This window comes from Doryrhamphus excisus, linkage group LG10 (assembly GCF_037039965.1).
Source record: "Doryrhamphus excisus strain RoL-2023G ecotype Guam linkage group LG10, RoL_Dexc_Guam_v1.1, whole genome shotgun sequence".
NCBI classification, from domain to species: Eukaryota; Metazoa; Chordata; class Actinopteri; order Syngnathiformes; family Syngnathidae; genus Doryrhamphus; species Doryrhamphus excisus.
In genome coordinates this window covers 13,903,990-13,927,141 of record NC_136366.1, presented here as the reverse complement: position 1 = coordinate 13,927,141, position 23,152 = coordinate 13,903,990, and the positions used below count along the sequence as shown (strand labels likewise).

The window sequence follows — 23,152 nt, the reverse complement described above, 5'->3', positions numbered from 1 at the left end:
GAAGTGTCTGTGGGCATCCATTCCTCTAAAGAATGGGTCAGCTCTGTGAATGATCACGTACAATTACAAATTAGATTGGACTCTGGTTTGGACAAACATAGAGCGCTCTGACAATTTTTAAAAACTGATTAAAAACAGACAGCTGGCAGCTGAATGCAGCTTGGCAATGATCAAATTAATTTCTTCTGCACATCCTCCACTCACTGTAATTGTAGAGGATGTGACTCTCCACATGATAGGATATGTTAATAAGTCAAATATTGCATGTGGCAACCCTGCGGGGATTCATAACCAGAACTGTATTTTACGTCATTCGGTTCAGGACGTTTTGAGATAAAATGAACACAGTTAGACTCATGCTGTGTGTAGAAATTGATTTAAGGTTAGCCACTGATGAGGAAAATGGGCTTTGGAGGCCATGGCATCATCAATAAGCATTTAGTATGCCATGATGTTCAGCAATCAAGTTACTCTTTCGTGTCACATTCTGCATTTTCAACCAGTAGAACTGTCAGGGTGCGCTGCTCGATATCAAAACATGATGTGAGCAGGAAAGGCACGCTTCGCCTGCATGCATAATTCATTAAGTCACTGGTGTAAATGAAAGATGGATACACTGTTGGGCACAACGAGTAGCAGAAAAAAAACATTTCCCTACGGCCAGGCCTTAATGTGAAAGGAAATGGACCGCCACTTATCGCCAATGCATCGTTATGGATGTCTTGTTTTGTTGGCCAAAAGCCTCTCTGACATGTGATGGTGAAACCGATCAGAGGGAGCATTTATAAATATGAATTCACACGAGGTGGGTAATTTAATTATATCCATACTGTCTGTACATGCAGAATATCTTGAATGAAATCACCCCATCATTGAGAAGACAAGACAATATACATACGTATACGTATATAAGTAATTCTAATGTAATTCTAACAGTGAGGAATGGAGGTAGTTATGCGCTTATTGTCTGTGTAACAGAAATGCAGACTATTTTCATGACAACCAGTAAAGTCACCCAACATCATTGTGGTGCCTATCACTTAAAAAGCCCATCATTTGTCATTTAAAGGCAATTAATTACTTTTATTCTCTGCTATTGCAAAGTTTTTTTTGCCATGGAAGACAGCAGATGATAATCTCTTTGTCCTTCCATTGTTTCCAGAGACGTTTGTCACTTATACATCCCTTGACTATTACATTAGACCCAGTGATGAATGAATATGGATTGGTAATGCTTTTGCTTTAAAATGGTTGCAGGCATGAAGCGGATGGGGCTTTCCTCCGACTGGGGTCCATACAGCAGTGCAGATGAATGCATCTTTCTTGTGCAATCTGTCACTCTGTATGTGGAGCTGCTCTGAGAAATATGTGTGTGTAGTAAGCCAAATAACATGCTCCCTCTAATGTGGATAACAGAAAGCATTATCCAATTATAACAACTCAAAGATGAAATATTTGGCGTGTTTCTTTTCAGTTGTTGTTGGGTTATATTAAAAGCATGAAGCAAATACTAATAACTAATAACTTCCCTACAGCCATACTGGGTTTGCTGAAAGGTGTTTGTGTGTGTTTTCCGTGTCGGTCTTGTAGTGCTCATTTTCTATTCTTCCACCGCACAATCTAAATAGTGTCCCCAATTTACACTGCATGTAGACTAGCCAAACCTCCCCAAATAATGTAAATTGTAAATTAAATGCAAATCTAGACATAGACATAGACATAGACATTTCTTTATTGTCATTGCACAATAACACAGCAGTGAAATTGCCAATGAAATGTCTTTGCTTGGCTCCTGTGTAATAATAAATAATAAATAATAAATAATAAATAATAAATAATAAATAATAAATAATAAATAATAAATAATAAATAATAAATAATAAATAATAAATAATACAAATGTGAAGAATAAATAGATCACATCAAATATGAACAACAATGTACAGCGTAAACAGTAATTTGTACAAATAATTTAAATAATCTAGAATAAATAATAATAATTTAAAGTTTTGGTTGTGCGTGTGGGCTTATTTGGCATTCAGCAGTCTGATGGTCAGGGGGAAATCTACATTAAAACAGACCGTTTTCATGGTAAACATGAAATCCAAAGAAATACATCTGGAATAGGTGCATATTCTGGAAGGTCTAGAAAGCTTTCAGTGCTGGTTATTGTGTGTAGCTGCTCTATAGAAGTCCACAACTCAATACAAAATGTGAGCATAATAGGTCCCCTTTAACAATAATATGTTTCATGTAAAAACTGCATTTTGTGTTCAGTTGTGTTGTATATCCTTGTGTTGTATATGACCCCCTCGGTGTCTGCCTAATAACAATAAAGTAACTCTAGTGCCTTCACTGTTTGGAAATGTCACAAGTCTTGTTCACCTTTGCGAGATGAAGATTGTCTCAGCTAATCCACTCTCTCCCTGGTCTTAAATATTTCCATCCAGCTGTGAATGATCTTGTAACTGGTTTGATGCAGTGTGAGGCATGTCACAGTCTTGCTTATGGTCCATTTAGTTTGTGTGCCTGTTCTGTTTTGGTAATGTATTTTGGGTTATGCTCGTACCCCTGGCTGCCTTCCTGCATTAGGTGCACCTGCTGACATCCTGCAATCCCATTAGTCAGAGTCACTGCACGCTTATCATGCTTTCATCCACTTTGACCACATTTTTGAAACTTCCAGACAGAAAAACACAGTATGTATGGTGCTGGTTTAGGTCCAAGTGTGCCATTTTTTCCATATATGATCAGTTGAAAGATACAAATCCAGTGCGTTGAGGCAAAAGTCATATCTCTTTTGCAAATACAAAAGTAAACCACTCCACTATTCCTCTTTTGGTTCTTTTAAAACTCACTAACCGTATTGATCATGCTTCCATCTGGAGTGAGTGGCTGAGGTGAGAGAGCCCGCCAGCGTGTTGTTTTGCTCTCTCATCCTCCCGTGTTGTCTCTCAGCAGCAAACAGCTGCAGCAACAACAACATAAATGTGATGGACTGCTCTTGGCCGTGTCGGTTCCTTCCCCGCACTACGCATGGTTGCGTGTCTCTCGAGTGCATTTGAGACAATCACACCAATTCCACAATGCTGTGACTTCTAAAGGAAATTTCACATGGGCTTCTCAAGATAATCCTGATAAAGCAGCAGGTTAAGGAATATACTGTCACGATCGGGCTTCACCTCCTCGTGACAGCTCTCTTAGTTTTCCTCTTTTCCTCAGTTCTTAGTCCACGCCCTTATTTTGTATTAACTTCCTGTTGTACTACCTTTCTCTGTTCTGTTTTATGTTGCTTTCAATTATCTTCTGCACCTGTTTTCCATTATTTGTGTTTGCGATTGAGTTCAGGTGCAACCTCCTTTCTTTGTTGGGTCATTGTTGTTTTTTCTGTTGTATAGAATATAGTATATACTATCAATAATAAATACCTTTTTACCTGCTATTGGGCCCTCATCGCTGCATCCTGGGGTCATATGCAAAGCATATATACAACCCTGTCACCAGCCTGACTACTAATAAGATGCAGCTGGAAGAAAAAGGTGCTTCTGCAGCCTTCATTCTAATCCATATGACGTACAAAGTCCTACAGCAGTGGCCACACAGCAAGGGGTTGGATTCCCCGCTCGGGCATCTCTGTGTAGAGTTTGTTCTCCCCGTACATGTGTGGGTTTTCTCCGGGTACTCCGGTTTCCTCCCACATTCCAAAACATGCTAGGTTAATTGGAGACTCCAAATTGTCCATCGGTATGAATGTGAGTGTGAATGGTTGTTTGTCTATATGTGCCCTATGATTGGCTGGCGACCAGTCCCGGGTGTATCTTTCCCGAAGTTAGCTGGGATAGACTCCAGCATGCCGGTGACCCTCATGAGGATAAGCGGTACAGAAAAGGGATGGATGTTCTGCAATTTGCCATGGCAATACATGTCTTTGATTTATTTATAGTACACCTGGAAAGCATAAGACTGGTTTGCGTACTGTTTGCACACCGTTTATGCAGAAATTACACACTTTTTACATTATTACATTACATTACCACTTCCTGCATCTTTGAAGCAGTCTTGGTATTATTTGGTCCTGTGATGACCCACAGAGAGCAGGTGTGACAGACACAAAATAAAGGAGAAAGAAGGCCTCGACTGCTTTGCCCCCATTGCACTCATGCCTGCCACACAAGACTCAGACTGTACAACCATCAGCAGGCCCAAAGCAGGTTTAGTTTCTCTTTAGATGTTTTTATTTTTGTAATCACTTCCTGCTTTGCCATTATCACCCGCACCTGTTCCTAATTTCAGTGAGGTCTATTTAAGTCAGGTGTGTGCTCCCTCCTTGTTTGGATCATTGTCCTTTGTTTGTCGTTTGGTTTGCTCAGTTGCCATTTTCCTGCTGCTGTACAGTGAAATCATTATTAAAAAATATTTTTTTTACCTGCACTTGGTTGCATCGCAACGCCACCATGGCGTACAATGACAGTTATGACACAAGCAGGTTGTTACACTAACTTAATATTGCAACTTTTGCATGGAGGATTAACTAGCAAACACCATTGTCACAGTAGTTGACAATGTGTATTAATGTGTCAAGGCACCCAACCCTAGTCCATTTTTTAGTGTCATCAGTTGGTTAATTAGAAAGCACTATCAAAGCGCTTTGAGTACCTTGAAGGTAAACAAAGTACTACAGCAGTGAAAGCCCATTAATATCAGATGGCGACAGCACCGATGTATGATGTTGTATGATGTATGATGCTATACTGTGAGGGAAAATGATGCTAATGATAATGGTAACCCTTAGTGCATTCTGTATCAAACAATAGGAGTATGTCTCATGAGGTACATATTATTTTCATAAATTAAAAATACTATATATAATGCAATACAATGCAATGACTGCAAAATCCTATGAATGTATTTTGAGATTCTGGGGCTTTCAAAGATTGAAGAAGTCAGTTGTACCTTCTGCATGCGCTGTCTTTCCATGTTGATTTTCCAGGTTTGCATTTACTGCTCCTGCTTTTATTAAATCAGATGTCTCATACAGCTGTCTTATAAAGAATTTATTGACATTATGTCTGACTGCCTGAGTCCTTTACCGCATAAATCCTGTGCCTTGGCTTTGGAAAAACAGGTAAAATAAAATTAGTGTATTGTCAGGAATCAACTGTAAGTTGGAGGAATGGACCATTCAGGGGGGTCACGGGCATGCCAGCTCTGTTCGGGCTAGAGGCGGGGTACACCCTGGACTGTCCACCAGTCATATTAACCATTCAGAACACATTGAGTGAGTGAAGTGAAGTACAATCACTGCTATTAAATGAAATGTCCAAAGTTTCTCGCTGATGTTCAAAGCTAATGTGAACAACTCTCAAATACGAGCTCCTTGGGGAGAGTGAATCCAAATATCAGCTATAAAAAACAATATAATTGTACAGGAAGCCTTGGATGATACATTAGCGAGTAGAGGTTGACGATAGGAAGACCTGGAAGGGTGTGTGTGTTATTGTTGAGCAGCCAGCCAGATTGCACATTGATCCATTAGTTTAATGTGTTCTTCTCCAACGCTGAGGCCAATCCACCCAATGCCCCGATGCCTGCCTTGCTTCATGCATGTCTCAGTTTTTCTCTCGGTTGCGTTTCAAAACAGACAAGATCACAGAGTATTCAGCAGCTGAGCCTCGCTTATATATAGTGGTTCGTGTATTTCATTATCACATTCTCTCTGCCTCACGATACTCACAGTTCATAAAAGATTCAATATCAGCCTGAGATGCTATAACTGTCTGGCTGTAATGACAAAGTAGACATGAGGTTGAAGTGTATCCTCATACGCTCTTATTCTCACCAACAGTTGTTGACAGCGAGGAGAAGCACATCTGCTGCAACATCAAGCAGCATATGCCTCACAGCTGTCAATGGTGCCGAGAGGTCCGGAGCTCACTGCTTTTCACTGTAAATATGTAAACATAGAACATGAGAGAGAGAAATCACACTTTTCTAGACATGACTGATGATATCCTGTTTGCAGTTCTGCTGGAAAATAGCCATTAAATATGTACATGTGTATGTATTTCACACGGTATCCCATTTTATCTTCTGAAGCCCTGATTAGACGTACTATAAATACTATAAATGCTATAAATGCTTCCATTAATATATCTGTTAAATGAACTGAAGTATTATGAGCTGTGGCTGTAGGAAACCTCCTGATCTATCAGTATTAGTATTGGTGTCAGCCGATTTAACTTTTGACGCCCAACTCTGAAGGTTCAGGGAATAACGTTTACCAATGTGCTCAACCACAATTCTAAATCAAACTGCACTTTTATTTGATTAGATTCCATTGTAGTGTCTGCTGTGTTTGTATGCACCCATTCCAAGCAATATGTTTAGGCATGGAATATAATACAATACAAATGCCATGAAAATCACTTGTATGTTTCTGCCTTTTCCTTATTTAAAACACATCTGGACTGTGTGTGTGCATGTGTACTCCTTGGCATCACTGAAGATTCCAAGCAGAAAAGTGTTCCCTGAGAGAAGATGCAGGAACAGCTGAGGCTGATTTGGAGGATTAACTGCCAAACAAGCCAAAATATTTTTATTTATTTATTTATTTTTATTTCAGGTTTGCCAGCATGTCTTTCATGGAAGAATTATGTACCACTTGTAGTTGAACAAGAAAATGTCAACACTATCCTAGTATGAAATTAGTACATTTCATCATTATCTGTATTGGCGTTTAAAGAAAATGCTCTTTATGTATTCACTCTTTATGCTCTTTGATTGGCCAGTCACACACAACGACTCCTCTCTCGAGACTTGACTTTGCAAGTGGCAGACACAGAGGACCTCAGACGTGCCTCACTCATGTACAGGTTATTGTGTGTAGCTGCTCTACAGGAGTCCACAAAGGGTCAAATAATGAGAAAAAAGTAGTGGCTTATACACCGGAATTTACTGTAAAAACAAATCCTAAAAGCCTGAAATTTTTTAAAATGTAAGGACAGTGTGTGGACAGACTGGGAGCAAAATTGTCTCATGGGATTAAATCAATACAGTCAGACAAGCTGAGGTCTCCCACACGTTTGCAAAGCTCAAACAACTATGAAAAGTAACACTGAAATCCTCTTTGATTCACACCAACATGTCAGCGTTAATAATTCTACTTCACGCTCTAAAAGCTCACAAACAATCTTCACTTGGAAGACTTCAACTTATCGCCTGTTGTGTGTCTGTTTCTGTTCGGCGCAAGATAATACAGTAGGTCTGTTTTATAACAAGGTGATGTTTACCTCATACTTGCTATCATCACAATAATAAAAACAGAAAAACATGAGACAAAAATACCCAATTCTTGCCAGTGAAGTCTCAGGAGAGAACTTGCAGTGACCATAAGAGTGTGAGTTGGGTGGTGGATGAGCATGCAAAGACCGGGTGCTACAGTCCATCTGTGTTTACCCTCTGCATCATCATCATCATCATCATCATCATCATCATCACACAGCCAAAGCATCCAGCTTTGGTCTTGGCATTGGTTTAATGTCTTTTGAGATCAGGTATCAGCTTTGTTTCACATGTTTACTTCCAAAGGCCTCACACATTCAGTTTTGGAAAATAGGTCACAAATGAAGGTCACAAAAAAATCCAAAGCCAAAATTGCTGTCATGCTTCAGTTTTGATCATTAAGATTAATATGACATTCTGTATGTGATTTATAAGCACCAGTGTACTGATGCGTCATGATTTGCTGAGCACAAGTTCAAACTCTTTGAACAGAAGCATCCTTCACAACTTGAATGCCCATCGATAAGAATAAAGGCGGAGGTCTGTACTCTATTGATGGCCAAATGTCTGAGAGCTGCACCCTTGCCCTAAGCTCTACAAGAACAGACAGAAATAATTTATGGGCCCATCGATGATTCAGAGCCACTTCAAAATGGGGTGTTTTTCATCCTCAAGGTTTCAGCACTAAGCCCCTTCCTAAAAGCTCTCTTTTTCCTGTGTTGCTGTTCTGTGGGAATGGAGGTAGCATTAGTGTATCACTATTGTCATTATTCAACACACATTATTCATCGTACTGTACACTCCAGGGGAGGTGGGCTTCCCTGGGATATACCAGAAGACGTCAGCAATTTGAAAAACAATAAATACCACCATCTTTTTCAAACCTGCCAAGCTAGGGTCGATTTTAATGATTGATTTTGACAAATAAACATTATCACACTAACTTGCTAGAAGAATAAACTATGCCTTACTATGATTATGTGCTCAAGGTTAGACACTCCCGTGATACTCCCGTGTCTAAAAAAAAAACGGGTTTTGATGAACCAAAAAGATGTTCTTGCACCTGACGATTCTTTTGTTCTGTCCTTTAGGGGGATACATGTGGCAGACTGCTTTGGGTTTGTATCAACTGTCTTTTTCTGTACACAATAAATATGAAAAGTTGTTTTTTTTTCTTTCTACTGGTGCTAAAAAACATTTTCCACAACAATTTGGTATCAGAAGTGGGATTTCTCATGTTTGTTTTAATTCGTTATTTGGGTTTTATTGGATTGTGGGCTTCTGACACCGATTTTAATGGTTCAACACAGATTCTAAAAGTATGTTTTTAATGTGAAAATTAATTGGGAAACGGGTCACAGTTCCACATAATGCTATTAAAGATGGAGATCTGGAAGACTGGATGAAAGCGCACACAATTTAAACTACTAGGGAGCATAATATCCTGATTAAGTGGGTGGTTCTGTTTGAAAGCAGTAGAAACAAAAACAACCAGAATAACTTTTTGGTCCCAGAACTACTAAGAATCCTGATTTGGATCAGCACCAAATTGTACATCTTCATAGATAGATGCCTGCCTCCTTGAGACAATTGAGACAACAGCTGCAACTAGTCTCAAGAAAAATCATGTATCATTTTTTATGTATGAACATATGCATATGTTAACTGTGGTGTGTTTTATTTGATTTTTAAAAAAGGTCTTGCAAAATTGCAACTATACGAGTAAAGCTGTCTGTGACCATTTGTGCTATAATAACTTCAGACCAGAATAGTGACATCAATCAAGTGTGCTCCTCTAATGCAATTGTGGAAAGTAGATTGAGATAAATATTTATGCGCCACATCCACAGATCAATTGTGTGATTTGTTTAGGACGCAAATGTGTCTGCACAGCCTCAGTAGAATGGTGATGCGTGCGAGTCGGAAACAATTTAACATTATTTCCCTAGAATAACATGGCAGTTAACCTTGCATTATCATTTTTTTGGGGTTGCGTTCCCGTCTAGAAATGGCCACTTTGGCTTTTAACTCGCTTTATGTGCTTGCTGTTAACAATGGCCAGACAGAATAGTGAAGCCCTTTGAGTTTGGCTGCTGATTTATTGACATTAGTGGCATGGCAGGCAGGGATGTATGAATTTGTTGTACTCTTGTATGCTTCACTGCTTTCCATTTATTGTATTTTGTTGCATTTCACTGGTTTCAGTTTCAAGTTTAGTCTGTATAGTACAGGTAAATAAATATTAGTTTATAGTTTTCCAGGAATATTTACTTAGATTCCATTATTAGGGTATTTATTGCCTTACTCGATGGTACAGACAGACATGGGTAATTTCACACTAGTAGTCACTGAAGATTTCCAGCAGATTTTCACTGTTGCTAATGTGTATAAGTGCAACGTTACGAAGCTTAGTGTTATGGGAATTGGAAATGTGGAAATCACTTGTGAATAATGAATGAAGCACATTGACTGATGGGCTGTAAAACACCCATCTCCTCCATCATCTACTTTGATCAATAAACATGATGTACTTTTTTTTAAGCACCTTAAATATAAATAGTGAAAGTAAATAAAGCTGAATTTGAAACACGGAACACCGTAAAGTCCTTAAAGTACTTTATTTGCATGAAGAAGACGTGTTAAAAAAACATTTTAGTTATTTATATATTCATTATTTCCCCCCAAAACAAACAAAATTAGTTGAATCATCAGTTGGGCTGAAGCCACCACGGCACACATTCATCAGGTTGCAGTGTCGTTCCAACCTGAGCTCCACATCCCTTCAATATTGTGCATTAGCTTAATGAACTTCAGCAGCAAACTAACACATGGTGCCCTGGACACCGATTCACATCCTGTAGAAAATACATTAAGTGGACTCAATGACCCATAATGACATAATTACAAAAAAAACGACTTTCATTAAGACATATGTTTAACCATTTGTGTTTAATTAAATACTAAATCATAAATAGACAGATAAAGATCAATCAAATACCCCTATTAAAAACAGTAGATTAATTGTCCACACACAATCAAAAACACCATAATACCTGTTAAGTATCAACTGGCAGTGATCAGATCATCATCTTGAAAATACAAAAAAAATACAAATATGTGCACTTTCTCCAAGATGACCACAAATAAGGATGGCCTATAGAAGCTTCAGACACTTGTGGCTCATAAATGACACACTCCATGTACTGTCTATATGCTGTATAACGGCTCAATAATTGCAAATCACTTCATTTACAGTCAAACCTCATTTATGGATGCTATAGTTTTCGAATGATTCAGCTTTGGAAAATCTGTTGTCTCGGTTTCCGTACAGTATTGTAGGTAAGAAACTGATCTGTCTACCCTGTACTGTGTTGTTCCATGAAATCAGGTGCCCACTGCTTGCTTACTGCATTTATTTTTTAGCTGTCTTTGTGCAAGAGGCAGGGTACACCCTGGACTGGTCGCCAGCCAACCACAGGGCACATATAGACAAACAACCATTCACACTCACATTCATACCTACGGACAATTTGGAGTCGGCAATTCATTGGAATGTGGGAGGAAATCGGAGTACCTGGAGAATCCCCCCCAACACACACAAGGAGAACATGCAAACTCCACACAGAGATGCCCATATCCCGATATATATATATATATATATATATATATATATATATATATATATATATATATATATATATATTCCCGATATCCTGACTGTGACCTAAAGGCTGACCTAAAGGCTAACCACTCGTCCACCGTGCAGCCCATTCAAATGCTCCAAACACTAAAATGATCCCAAATCAAAAACACACAAATAGCACAAAACATATGCAACTGTAAAATACTGCACTCATATATTTTTTTTTATTTTTGCAGAAATGGTTTTGTGTTTTTGAGTTTTGAGTATTTCTGTGTTGTGAGCGTTTGGACATTTGTCCCTGTCAGCCATCATGAAAGAAACATTCAGAATGTGATAACTGTGGTTTGCAAGATAATTGCCCCAACCCTCCCAAAAATGACCAAAAAGCTCAAGATGTGACATGTCTGGTAGAAAACGAAGCAGGCTTAGCCCACTATTGAGGCTTTAGTGTCAATGCTCGATATGAAAAAAAGTGAGGTGTCCTTGAAGGATGCCTAACCAGAATGGGTCCTTTCCCCTTGGGGCAGTGTGCTCTAGTGGGTTGCACTGGTAGAGCAACTACGTGGTTGTCGCTACCTGGATGTGTCAGAGATGAGTCTTTTGAACCAACGTCCAACTGCCAGGTCGACTCTCAGCACTAATAAGACTCCGAGCAACAAAAACATGCAGCTCATCAGGAACCCTGAAGCCTCAAACATCAACCTGGAAGAAGAGAAAACCAACATAAGATCAGCACATCAGTAATGTCACTCTCTAGAAAGTGTATTAAGTGGTAATTTTCTCATTTCAGATACATGTAAGTACCAACATATCTATTGCAGGAGGCCATTAGTGCAAAGCACAGGTCCACACGCTAATGTGTGCACAGTGGAAACCTGTGTACTGTAAGTGCCGGGCATTTTCCACCAATTCCATATCCTGAAAAGCCTTTACAACTAGTGAGTCTGTGTGAGCGGGAAATTGTAGTCGGCCACTTACTTGGGTGCAAAAACCTTCCACACCATTAGGTGTCTCCTGAGGATAGCAGCTCCACACACTGAAGCAAAGACCTGCAAAGAAAACACATTTACTGACAGTAATGCAAATGACAAAAACAGATACATTTGAACACCACCAAACAATCCTACTGAAAAATCAGCCCATTTTCCAACGTGTTCCTTAACTGTCACTGAGTGTGGGGAAATCTAGTCATGAAGATTCATGTTTGATTATTTCTAAATCTTTCTATGTCCATTGATGATAATATAGTGGTACCTGTGCTCCTTGAATAAGGATGTAGCGCACTGAGAGTTGCAGAAGAGCTGAGGTGAAAAGCTGAGGACTCTCCCTAAGTCTCATCTCCATCACAGCATCTTCTCCTCCGTCCTGACTTGCTTTTCCTCCCCTATTTCCACGGACCTCGCACACCAACGGCCAGAACAGCAGCAACGGACACCCCACTATGGCACAAAGTGAGGTGTCAACAGTTTGCACATTTTTTACAATGTGGAAATTTGTCTTATGTTAATGTTTTTTATGCTTGTGTTTGGAATTTTGTTATACGTATACGTTCACAACCTAATCAGATGCATTGATAATCATTTTCTACACCATTGAAAGCTATAATAAAGCAGATACTCTAAGTCTGTGAGGCATATTTCAGGCTTAAGCATGCATTGTGTCACGAGTAACAATGGCAATTGAAGAGAGAAGGGGAGGGTTCTGGACATCAAACATTGATCCAAAATGGGAGAAGAATGTCAAAATCATGCAAGCAAGAAGGTTTTATGGTGAGGTGAAAAAGACATTTTTATCGGCGTATCAATTACTTTATTGTTTTATTATCGTCCCTGCATAAAAGTGGGGACCTTGGGTATATAGAAAAACAATGTCATGTATCTTAAAGCGAGTAAATCTATTTGTTCTCTCTATGATAAACCTAAACTAGTCTACAAAAGTCCGCACTAGAGTGTACCTGCAAAGAGAATGTGAGAGGCAAACGTGTTGAGTGTAACCAGTGAGGCAGGCAGTATGGTGCCTGTGTGACCATCAGGGAATCCCACAAAGGCTGCCCCCCACTGGATGGAGGAGAATGTGGGCAGGTGACCTGTTGCATGGAAAAACTGGTTGGCTGCCAAAGACCACAGCACAATGGGAGTCCAGGCCACATTGAACCCACCTGAGGGAAACATTGAAAGGAAGTGTCATATTTACTTTATCTCCGCCAGTGATACACAAAGAGGTGGCTGGCAAGCCAGCAAACTAAATTATTTTGAGGATCTCACCAGAATATACTCCCTGCAGGCCACACAGCGTTGTGGAGGAGGCGTGAATGTTCAGCAGAGCCCCCATTTCCAACAGCAGCAGGAGAAAAGACAGAGCCATGCCCTCTGGGTGTAGCTGCAGCAGACCCAATCCCAGCAGCCCACAGAACAGAATCAGTGGAGCAGAGTAGACCGTTCCTAGGCCATAAGCCTCCACAGCAGGTCTGTTGTCCTCCTCACCGCTTCCACTTGCCTCACCGTCATCCAGGGAGCGCCGCATACGCTGATATATTTGTGGGATGAGGTGGTGCAGCTCAGCTTGGGGGCTGATACCGGTGCTAGCACGGTAGCGTGGAGGTGGTAAAGACAAACTCTTAGCCAAACTTGCAGCCCTGGTTTTTACAAACACAGTGAGTGGATCCAGCCAAATTAGTGCCAGTCCCAGTCCAAGGAGACAGAAGGCAGCTCTGGGGAGAGCTAGCTGGGCTAGTCTGATGAGCTCTGCCAGATTCCTGAAGCTGTCCTCCGAGGAGGCACTGACTGCCCAATGGAGCCCCAGACACACAGACAGCAGGGGTAAGATCCAGTGAGCTGTGAATACCGTTCCACCTGAAGAGTTAAGGTTTCCGTAGTGGCGAAGGCACCGTCTCAGTAGATGCGTCCACACAACCAGGGAGAGGACTGACAGGACGTAGTAAATGTTCTTCAGTTGATTGTCCTGCACCCGGGAGAGAGAAGAAAGGAAGGGTGATGGCTGACAAGCACCCTGCTCCTCCCGACAGCCATGGAAGAAGAGGGAGAGGTAGAGGCTCCCAACTAGGAGCGCTAAGGAGGCGAACAGTGTGATGGTTTCTTTTCTCACAGTGGATGTGGAAGAAGCAGGTGATGGCAGCAGCCCTACAGGCTTCAAAGGTTCATGGTTGGGGGGCAGGAGGAGGCCATCCCAGTTGAGACGGAGGGGAACATATAGAGCCAGAGAGAAGACCAAGAAAGTTACTACCCGGCCTTCGGCAATAACGTAGCTGTCAGAAAGCAGGGAGGCACAGCGAAGGAATGTGATCAATAGAGGGGGAGTTAGGAGGTAACGTGCGGTACACCAGATTGCACTTTTTGCGTATTTTGTTCCATTCTTAACTACGACAGCTGTCTTGGACTGATGAGCCTTCCACAGGAAGAGGAGCTCAGAGGTGAAGGCGGTAGCAGCCAGGCACCACGTTAACTCCATGTAGCCCGATGACAGCAGCTGACCAGCAGCCACGCAAACCCCAACAGCCAACGCCGTGACAACCGTGGCCTTTAGTCTAAAATTATTCTCCCTGATCAGGACAAGCGATTGCTCAGACACCGTGAAACACATCAGACAGGCAAGTGCCAAGATGATTAAACCGGCCACCATTTTAAGCGGGTTGAAGCGGGCCCAGGTGGCTCGGCACGTGTCTCTGACGGAGGTGAGGTAGGCCTGCAGGGCGACTGCCAGCTCAGACGAGGATGCGTGACCCTCTCTGACCAGTGTGAGGTACTTTGAAGAGAGGCTTGCAAACTGATTCTTAAGGCGAGTTAGACTCTCTGGTGCGATGTCTTTGGCCATAACAGAGTAGGTCTCCAAGAAGCGGTTCACCTTTAGATGAAAAATATCACATCACTAAAACATACAATATTAAGTACACACACACACACACAAAAACATGAATGAATACACTTTATTAATCCTTGCAGTGCAACAAACCTGTTTTGTATTGATCCACAGTGCCTCCAGCTGGTTGAGACCTCCAACTGCATCTTGTACATGACCATGCAAGGGAAACAAAGGTAGGAGAACCTGTCCCACACTACTGTATGGGATAGGCACTCCCAGCAACAAGGCCAGGGTAGGAACCAAGTCCGTCTGGGGAACAACATCTGGTTCTCTCTGCAGATAGAGACATAACACAGGTGAAACTTTATGAGCAAATGTGCTGTTTTTTGCAATTCTGCTCATAATTTAAATACCTTGATGTAAATATTTCTACAAAAATGAAAAATGTCAGTTTGTTTTTGTGTTTAACACAGCAGATGCCTGATATTTTCCCCCCTTACTTGTCTTTGGGGCAAACAATGTGCACTAATGAAGCAAGCAGCTTTGCATTGTGTATCCTGTGATGCTCTGTTGAAAAAGCAATTCATTACGGAAATTAGTGACGGATTTGAGGGAGGTTTTTTTTAATTTCTGAAAATGGAAGGACAACCTACCAATATCCTTCTATTGTGCATAACAGAAATGTGCACACTGTGTTGTTACTTCATAAAAGAGATTTTTTTGGATCTGAACAAACAAAATAGCTACTCTGACACACGTTTCAAGTTCAAGACGTTTTTGAGGGCTGCATAATCCTTGATACAGGTCTTGTACTGTAATCAATTATCTAAGAGTACCTAATTTTTTAGCCAGCAAATGAATATATATACTGTATGACTACACCAAACATTTCTACAGACCTGTGATGGGGGTCCAGGAAAGATGGGAAAAGGACTATATAGGAAGATAGCGGCATCAGTCTCCTTCTGACTTTCTCCTCCATGATCACCAGTGTCTGTCATCCCATGATCTCCCATCACCACCAAGAGTGTGTCATTCTGTAGACGGTCGATCACAGACCTCAAAGACAAAGATGACCATGTTGATTGTTACGGGTTTTAATAGGGGGGTTGAAAAACATTACAAAAACCCTGATGACTTTATGATGTGCACCCATGGAACACCCGCCACCCCTCCAGTACTTGTAGGATATACTTAATTCTGCCGAATGAAAGTATACATGTAGCATTTTCTTTAAAATACAAACGTGCATACTAACAATACTAGTGCACTGTAGCATACCTGATTACTCCATCCATTTGGGTGAGTTTTTCAGCCATCGCAGGGTGGTCAGGGCCAAACCTGTGACCACAGTGGTCCACCCCAAGAAAATGAGCAATTAGGACATCCCAGTCATCACCCACCACTGTTAAAGTCCACAAAGTGACAAATGGAAGCAACACATATACACAAAACAACAGATTACTATTTTTTGTTAGGACTCTCTTCGGCTGTGAATGTTTCCAGTCAAAAATATACATACTGGTTGTGTAGAGGTGCTGGAGAATCCCATTGTCCACAGTGTGTAGGTCTTTGACGTTAAAAGAAGGGAAGGGCAAAGAACGGTGGAATTTTCGGGGGAAAAGACTATCCCAAGTGTCATCACCCATGAACACCACTCGTTTGCCTGTGGAAGAAGATGCACAAAACTTTTTACCGTTTACAAAACTAAATGTATACCATTTAATGCAGGATGTACATTTTAACTTGTTCCGCATTATGTGAGGACTTACCGACTTGACCAAGTTGGTGAATGAGGTTGTCCTCCAAGATGGCACTGGAAGCAAAGTTATTACCAATATCCACAAAAGTGGGTAATGATCCAGTGGTAAAGCCCTTGATCCTCTGCATGGTGGTGGTAGGTGGGTCAGCACGAAAGGGGTAAAGGCGGCACTGGGACGGCCTGGATGAGGCTGTCTCCTCAAACACAGGCAGTTTGTTCTCAAACGGCCGGGGCTGAGTATTGTTATGGTCAAATCGGGCAAAGTCTATCTTCAGAGCATCCACGATGAGGAGGACAACCCTGCGGAACCTTGGTTGTACCCCACAAAAGTCTCTCGACTCTCCCTGAGGTTCCAGTACATCTCCACAAGTGCTGGTCCGGTTCACCTCCAGGCGAACCAACAGGAAGCCACTGACGAACACGTAAAGTCCCACAAAATACACTGCACACACCCAGAGGAGCAGGGACAGTAGTGGGAGCCCATTCATCCTAAAAAATGACAACTGGGAATTAAGTGAGCAGTAAATAAACTAGTAGAAAGTAAATGATTCTTATAAGACTCCAAAGTTTTTAATAGCCAAAGTTGCGGGCTATTACTAGTTATTATTATTTCATTACATCATGTCTATTTTCTCATATGCATCAGTTAGCCACGGCTAGCTAGCCTCGGTCTTCCCACACTGACCTTGTAGGAGTCCTTCTCCCCTCCTCGCTCGGCCGGGGGCGGACTTAATTGTGGTTATGTTAACACAGGGGGCTCCAGTTGTCTCAGGTAAACGCACTACGACGAAACGGCACCCTTTGCTTCATTGGGACACCAGTCAGGACGGACTGGACTACAGTTGACAGTATGTAGGAACCTTAATGCGCATAGAACCAATAGCGGAAGTTCTCTCCGGACATTTTTACATGTGGCACTAGAAATGCTGTAAATTCGCCCTTTCTTTTTTCTCGCAGGTCACTATTTTTTTCTCGTAAATGTTGTTTTAATTATAAAAATCCAGAAAGCAACTAAAACTGTTTTTCTTTTCAATATTAATGGCATTATATGTCTTTGAATGGCTGAAGCGAACAGCGCTTATTTTGTGCCTGTGGGGTAAAATAAAGGGATCATCTACAAATCTTCACTGACAAGTTCATTCATTTTCTCTATGGAGCGTTTTGTTGATTTTCGCGTCACCAGGTTTGCTCCACCCTTCTCGTTTAAATGTAAAAAATATGGCTCAGTTAAACCGTTTAACAATTTTTTACACTACACGTTTGCATAATTTCCCCATTATAAAATAGTAATGTCAACATTATAAAAAAAACACAGGAAATTAACAAAAGATCAATAGACATGCAGAAGCGGTAGGAGTGTCCGGTCATGATGAATTGTGCAAATTCAAATAATATAAAAGCTAGGCCACCTAGGCTTATTGGTATTCAGGATTTACAGTCTAGCATAACACCATTTCAATTATTTACTCTGCACGTGTTCAGAGGAAACATAATTTGACCACAAAGCACAGATTTCTTTCAAATTTAATAAATACAACTCATGATACTAAGTAAGCACTGAATACAAATTTGAGGGAGAGGTACAGAGATCTCATGTTTCAACTACAAAGGAAGAAAAATATTTCTGACTGAAAGTGTTCAACTCTTCCACACTTTTAAAGACAGTATTCTTTTTAATACAATTACTACACTTTGAATTCTCCCAAATTCATCGAGAAATGTGGCAACTCAAAGCTGCTACAGTTGAATTGCCTCTTGCTGTACTTTTATTTCTACAATTACGTGAATAGAAAGGCAAAGATCCTGTTTGAGTAAACTAAATTACATTTTTACACTGATAAACGCAATAGTATATCAATCAACCTGCAATAAGTGATAGTTATGACCTGCCAAACAAGAGTCAGAGAAATCTCACTCCAGAAGCACGGAACAAGACAAAGAGTTTCTGATTTACTCCTCTTGTGCTGCATCATGTTGTGGTTTGACTTTATTCATTGTGCCCTCTTCTACTGAGATGATTCTGGTTGATTGACATCTTCGCTTTCCTCTTCTACCTCTCTTGGTTGGACCTTCGGGCTTGTCTTAGACAATCTACTGTAAATGGTCATGGCCTGTAGGCAGGAACACATGGAATTTATATGAAGTTGCATACAAGAGTCTCTTCCATGTACATGCACGTACCTGTGTGACCATGCTGCTAATGTCCCCAGTATTCGACGGGAGAAGAACAGTGTTGGATTCTTTGGCAAGGTTGGAAAATGCAGACACGTACTGTTCAGCCACGCTTAGTGATGCAGCAGCATTTCCATTCTGCACAGTAAAGTTTCAAATTGAATTGCTCCCATTCAAAATATGCTGTGGTGTTGTGATAGCAAATACATATATTCTTAACCTGCTCAGTCAGAGCGTCAGACAGCAGGCGGATGGCCTTGGATTTGGCTTCAGCTTTGGCTAAGACTGCTTGGGCTTCACCTGGAGATATAACAGTGGTCAGTAACTGACTGGCTTGTGTCCACCCTTGGGTAGATGTGGGTGATGTTGCAATGTGTCACTTTTGCTGTAACAGTACAAACACTACCACAATTAAATTGGATGTAATGTACCTACCAGCCGCTTTATTGATCTGTTCTGCCTTTTCACCCTCAGAAGCAAGAATTTGAGCTTGTTTACGGCCCTCTGCGACATTAATGGCTGCTTCCCTCGTCCCTTCAGACTCCAGCACAGTGGCCCTTTTCTTACGTTCAGCCTCCACCTATGTGTGTGTATGTGGATGTGAAAGAAAGAAACATTTATAGATAGAGTCACTAAGACACAAGGGAAACTAGAAATGCTTTTAATAGCTAATCAACTAGTTGTGGTTGCTCACGTTCAGAAAAACACTGTCCCTTGCGTTTTGGTAGAGAACTGCAAGTCATGAGATCAGCCTAACTCTTACCTCAAGAAACTCACATCACCACAAAGCTAAAACCAAATTCTTTTGCAAGTAAAACAGAAATTATTTTCCTTCGTAATTCGCGACACCTCACCTGCATTTGCATAGATTCCTTCACCCGAGGTGGAACGTGTATATCTTTAATTTCATATCGCAAGCACCGGATGCCCCATTCATCTGAAGCTTGGTTAATGGAGTGCACAATGTTGGAATTCAGGGACTCTCTTTCCTTTGAAGGAAACAAGAAAATATTGTTTATATTGTACTGTTTATTGAAGGAAAATGGAAAAAAGTATGTCATTACCCTGAAAACTTTGTCTAGTGTGAGTTTTCCCAATTCAGAACGCATGGTCGTCTGTGCCAGCTGTGTAACAGCATATTCAGGATCCTCCACACCATAACTGGCCTGGCAACAATCATAGCGGAGAGTGGGAAATACATATAAAACATACATACAATGCATCATAATGTAACAGGAAAATTAAATATGACATCTTACCTTGAAAGGGTCCAAGATTCGTAAATACAACACTCCATCAATCTGTAGAGTTACATTATCTGCAAAAACACATTCATTTTAATGAAGTGCAATAAAATGATATAGAAGATCAAAGTTATTTACCCTACCTAAAGATACTGCAGACTGCTCAGGGACATCGATGACAATCTCTTTGAGACTTTGCACATAGCGGATCCGGTCAAGTAATGGTATGAGGAAATTTAACCCCTAGAAAAAGAAAATCAAAAGAAAATACATACAATTTGTAGTATGTTTTGATTTCATGTACCAGTAATCCTGGATATGGCTGAGCTGAGGATGTTCCACAAGTGGCAGTAGCATAAGAGGTTTGGCAATTTAAAAAGCAATTCTACTGTATTGTCAGTATTATTATAATAGAAATATTACAGTCATAATGATGACAATATGTCAACATAAAGTCAGATTTTCATAGATGTCAACAGGCACTTCTTAATAATAAGAAGAGATGGAGGACAACATAAGCGGGACCGACTTAAACTAGTATTGCTTCATTAAAATTCTACTATGCACACTTACAATATCCATCCATCTTTAATGTTGCTTATCCTCACTGGGGTCGTGAGGGTATGCTGGAGCCTATCCCAGCTTACATTATTGCCATTGATGTCAGTCAAACCACACCAAACAACATCTTGGTTCTGTCCCAAGTTTCTTCCCCCAAGTAAATGAACACAAATGATGTGAATAGTACCGGTTCTAAGATGCGATGAAAGCGACCCATCCTCTCCACCACCCATGCTTCCTGCTGGGGTACGAACAGGACCACAGTGTTCATGGGCAGACTGGACGCCCATCGCTGCTGGACTGGGGTCACCCACAACCTCGGCGCTGTTCGTTGTGTTTGCTAGAGAACATACACTGTACATTATTTATATTTAATCAATATCACACACAATACAGCGACACGATCCAACTAACTACACAAGTGCCCATTAAATAAGTACATTTTTAAACATAAATACTCAAACTGTACTTCACAATTTGGAAGTGAGTAAGCGAAGGAAGGAAGATAAGTCTCCTAGATATCAATCAATGAGCCCACATGATTGAGCACGTTTTCACTGAGTAAGGAATTATTATGATTCAAATGTACCTGAAGAAGCGCCCCACCGGTGCGAAAGAGTGTTCGAAACATCATAAAAACTAAGGAGGAATGATTGTAATGAAAAAATCCGTTCCTTAAATTAAACTACACTGCCATCAATGGAAACTCCGAACTGCACTGTGACCCTTACCTACCAGGAAATGAAAGTTACATCAGTGGTGCACCGGCGAGAAAAATCCGCCACTACAGGCAACAAGGTGATGACAGTTTTTGTTCCGTTACGCCACTAACAAAAATAGTAAAACTACATTTGCGAAAACGTATGATTCGAAACGAATCATAATTGAATATGGTAATGGATTAGTTTATATGGGGCATAATAAAGTTACATTAATAAACTGTGGTTGTACAAATTAAATATTAACTTGTATGTTATGTATTTGTATATGTATTTGTTTGTAAAATGTAAAACCGGAGATTAACATTAATCAGAAATGTATTTATATGCAATGACAGTAAAAAGTCAGTTATTTGATGGTATGGTAGATTATTTAGGTTCAAAGTAGTATCCTATAAAATACACCGAGTGGCGCCATTGGGTTTGTTTTTACTCCTCTGACTTGCCATACTTACTTAATTTTTTTTATCGTTCTGGGTAATATTGAAAGTGATATCAAAAGTGAGGGTTGAATAGGGCATGTCAACATAAATACAGATTTATTTTTACTTCACCTGTTTCTTTCCCCAAGCCATCCCTTCCAATGATTGGTCAGATTTATTTGTTCGACCACGCCTTTTTTTGTAAATCCTATGTTGTTATTGACTAAATCAGATGTCAATCACAGAGGTTTATTCCTTAGTCCCCTCCCTCCGTGCACTCAGGTTGACAGCAGGCTGAAAAGCTTTTATGGGAGTTCAATCATGGCGTGTCCGTGTCCGGAGGTTCTTTACCCCAGTCCAGCATCAGGAAACTAGCTTTAATTTTCCAATAGGAAATGCGTCATCGATTATTATAGTGGTTATTTAGAGCAAACCATGTTACCACACTTGTTCAAGTCAGGTCAATACGCTTTCCAAAGTGATTGAAACTACTGGGTTGTTGCTGGAAGCGCCTTGCCATGTCTTTACTGTGTGTCAGAGGTACGTTTGTGTTCATTTTATTTCTTTAACTGGTTTAAGTGTAGCATTATGTTATAGTTTGGCAATCAATGTACATACGCTTGTTGGTTGAAATTAGTCTTACTGCAAAACATGTTTTGTAGAAATATTTACTCAACATTGTTGTGTTTTGTTTGCTCAAAGTTACCGTCGTTATTATTATTACGTGTTTGTTGATTTAAAAAAAAAAAAAGCCCGTATTGACAAAGAGAAATTGGATGTGTACATAACATTCTGAGCTCATCAAATCAGATTTTATAGGGCAGCGTCTCAAATATTTTCTCAAAAAGTTCTTGTCAGCCTTGCCAGAAGGAGATGCATTAATTTTGAGTGTGGTTGTAGTTTGTCATTAAATATGTTCATTCATTCATTCATTTTCGACCGCTTATCCTCACGAGGGTTGCGGGGATGCTGGAGCCTATCCCAGCTGTCTTCGGGCGATTGTGATTGACTGGTTGCCAGCCAATCACAGGTCACATATAGACAAACAACCATTCATACCTATGGACAATTTGGAGTCGCCAATTAACCTAGCATGTTTTTGGAATGTGGGAGGAAACCGGAGTCCCCGGAGAAAACCCATGCATGCACAGGGAAAACATACTAACTCCACACAGAGGGTGGAATTGAACTCGGGTCTCCTAGCTGTGTGACCTGCGCACTAACCACATTAAATATGTATCACATACAATCCCAATATTCTACTTATTTTTATAGATGGGTTGTTATTTGTAAAAGTCAATGTGGTTCAGACTATAATGTAAATTAAAAGCAACAATTATTCACAGGTTTTAAATTGGCTGTTCTACCTGTAACAAAGGTGTGGATTTGGGTCAGGCAACTTGGGTTCAAGTCAGACTCGCTTCACAATTTTGATGACTTTCGACTTGACTTGACAGCATCATCTGAGACTTGCAACTTGACTTGAACTTTGATGTCAATGATTAGGAAGTTGACACGGACTTGATGAC

The 23,152-nt window shown here is 40.6% G+C and overlaps 3 protein-coding genes across 20 annotated transcripts in view; 1 reads left to right on the top strand and 2 right to left on the bottom strand.

Moving 5' to 3' along the window:
* Nucleotides 1-9,881: 9,881 nt before the first annotated feature.
* Nucleotides 9,882-17,360, bottom strand: pigo (phosphatidylinositol glycan anchor biosynthesis, class O). Of its 2 annotated transcripts, XM_058057940.2 has the most exons (12): nt 17,191-17,360; nt 16,516-16,994; nt 16,266-16,409; nt 16,025-16,148; nt 15,643-15,802; nt 14,894-15,076; nt 14,561-14,785; nt 13,189-14,071; nt 12,879-13,082; nt 12,179-12,363; nt 11,903-11,973; nt 9,882-11,626 (listed from the first exon to the last, which is right to left on the bottom strand). In XM_058057940.2, exons 2-12 carry the CDS (start codon nt 16,991-16,993, stop codon nt 11,497-11,499), a joined length of 2,787 nt encoding a protein of 928 aa, XP_057913923.2. In that variant the 5' UTR covers nt 16,994; nt 17,191-17,360; the 3' UTR covers nt 9,882-11,496. The 2 variants fall into 2 exon arrangements, with proteins under 2 accessions (XP_057913923.2, XP_057913920.2); XM_058057937.2 differs by having other exon boundaries at nt 13,189-14,785.
* A 637-nt stretch (nt 17,361-17,997) lies between these two features.
* stoml2 (stomatin (EPB72)-like 2) lies at nt 17,998-21,235 on the bottom strand. 2 transcript variants are annotated; one of them, XM_058063792.2, is made up of 10 exons: nt 21,072-21,235; nt 20,670-20,822; nt 20,065-20,164; nt 19,937-19,995; nt 19,742-19,843; nt 19,532-19,666; nt 19,113-19,257; nt 18,898-18,977; nt 18,687-18,815; nt 17,998-18,616 (listed from the first exon to the last, which is right to left on the bottom strand). In XM_058063792.2, the coding sequence occupies exons 1-10, from the start codon at nt 21,114-21,116 to the stop codon at nt 18,512-18,514; spliced, it is 1,053 nt and encodes a 350-aa protein (XP_057919775.2). In that variant the 5' UTR covers nt 21,117-21,235; the 3' UTR covers nt 17,998-18,511. The 2 variants fall into 2 exon arrangements, with proteins under 2 accessions (XP_057919775.2, XP_078650510.1); XM_078794384.1 differs by having other exon boundaries at nt 20,670-20,836; nt 21,072-21,222.
* A 671-nt stretch (nt 21,236-21,906) lies between these two features.
* The window catches only part of LOC131106493 (protein unc-13 homolog B-like), a 56,961-nt gene continuing 55,715 nt past the window's right edge, over nt 21,907-23,152 (top strand). For all 16 annotated transcript variants that reach the window (XR_013629278.1, XR_013629279.1, XM_058055818.2 and 13 more), the window contains exon 1: nt 21,907-22,163. Coding sequence is in view for 14 of the 16 variants with exons in the window: in XM_058055818.2 (XP_057911801.2) it covers nt 22,142-22,163 (22 nt within the window). In the remaining 2 variants the exon portion in view is untranslated. The remainder of the gene's footprint in view (nt 22,164-23,152) is intronic.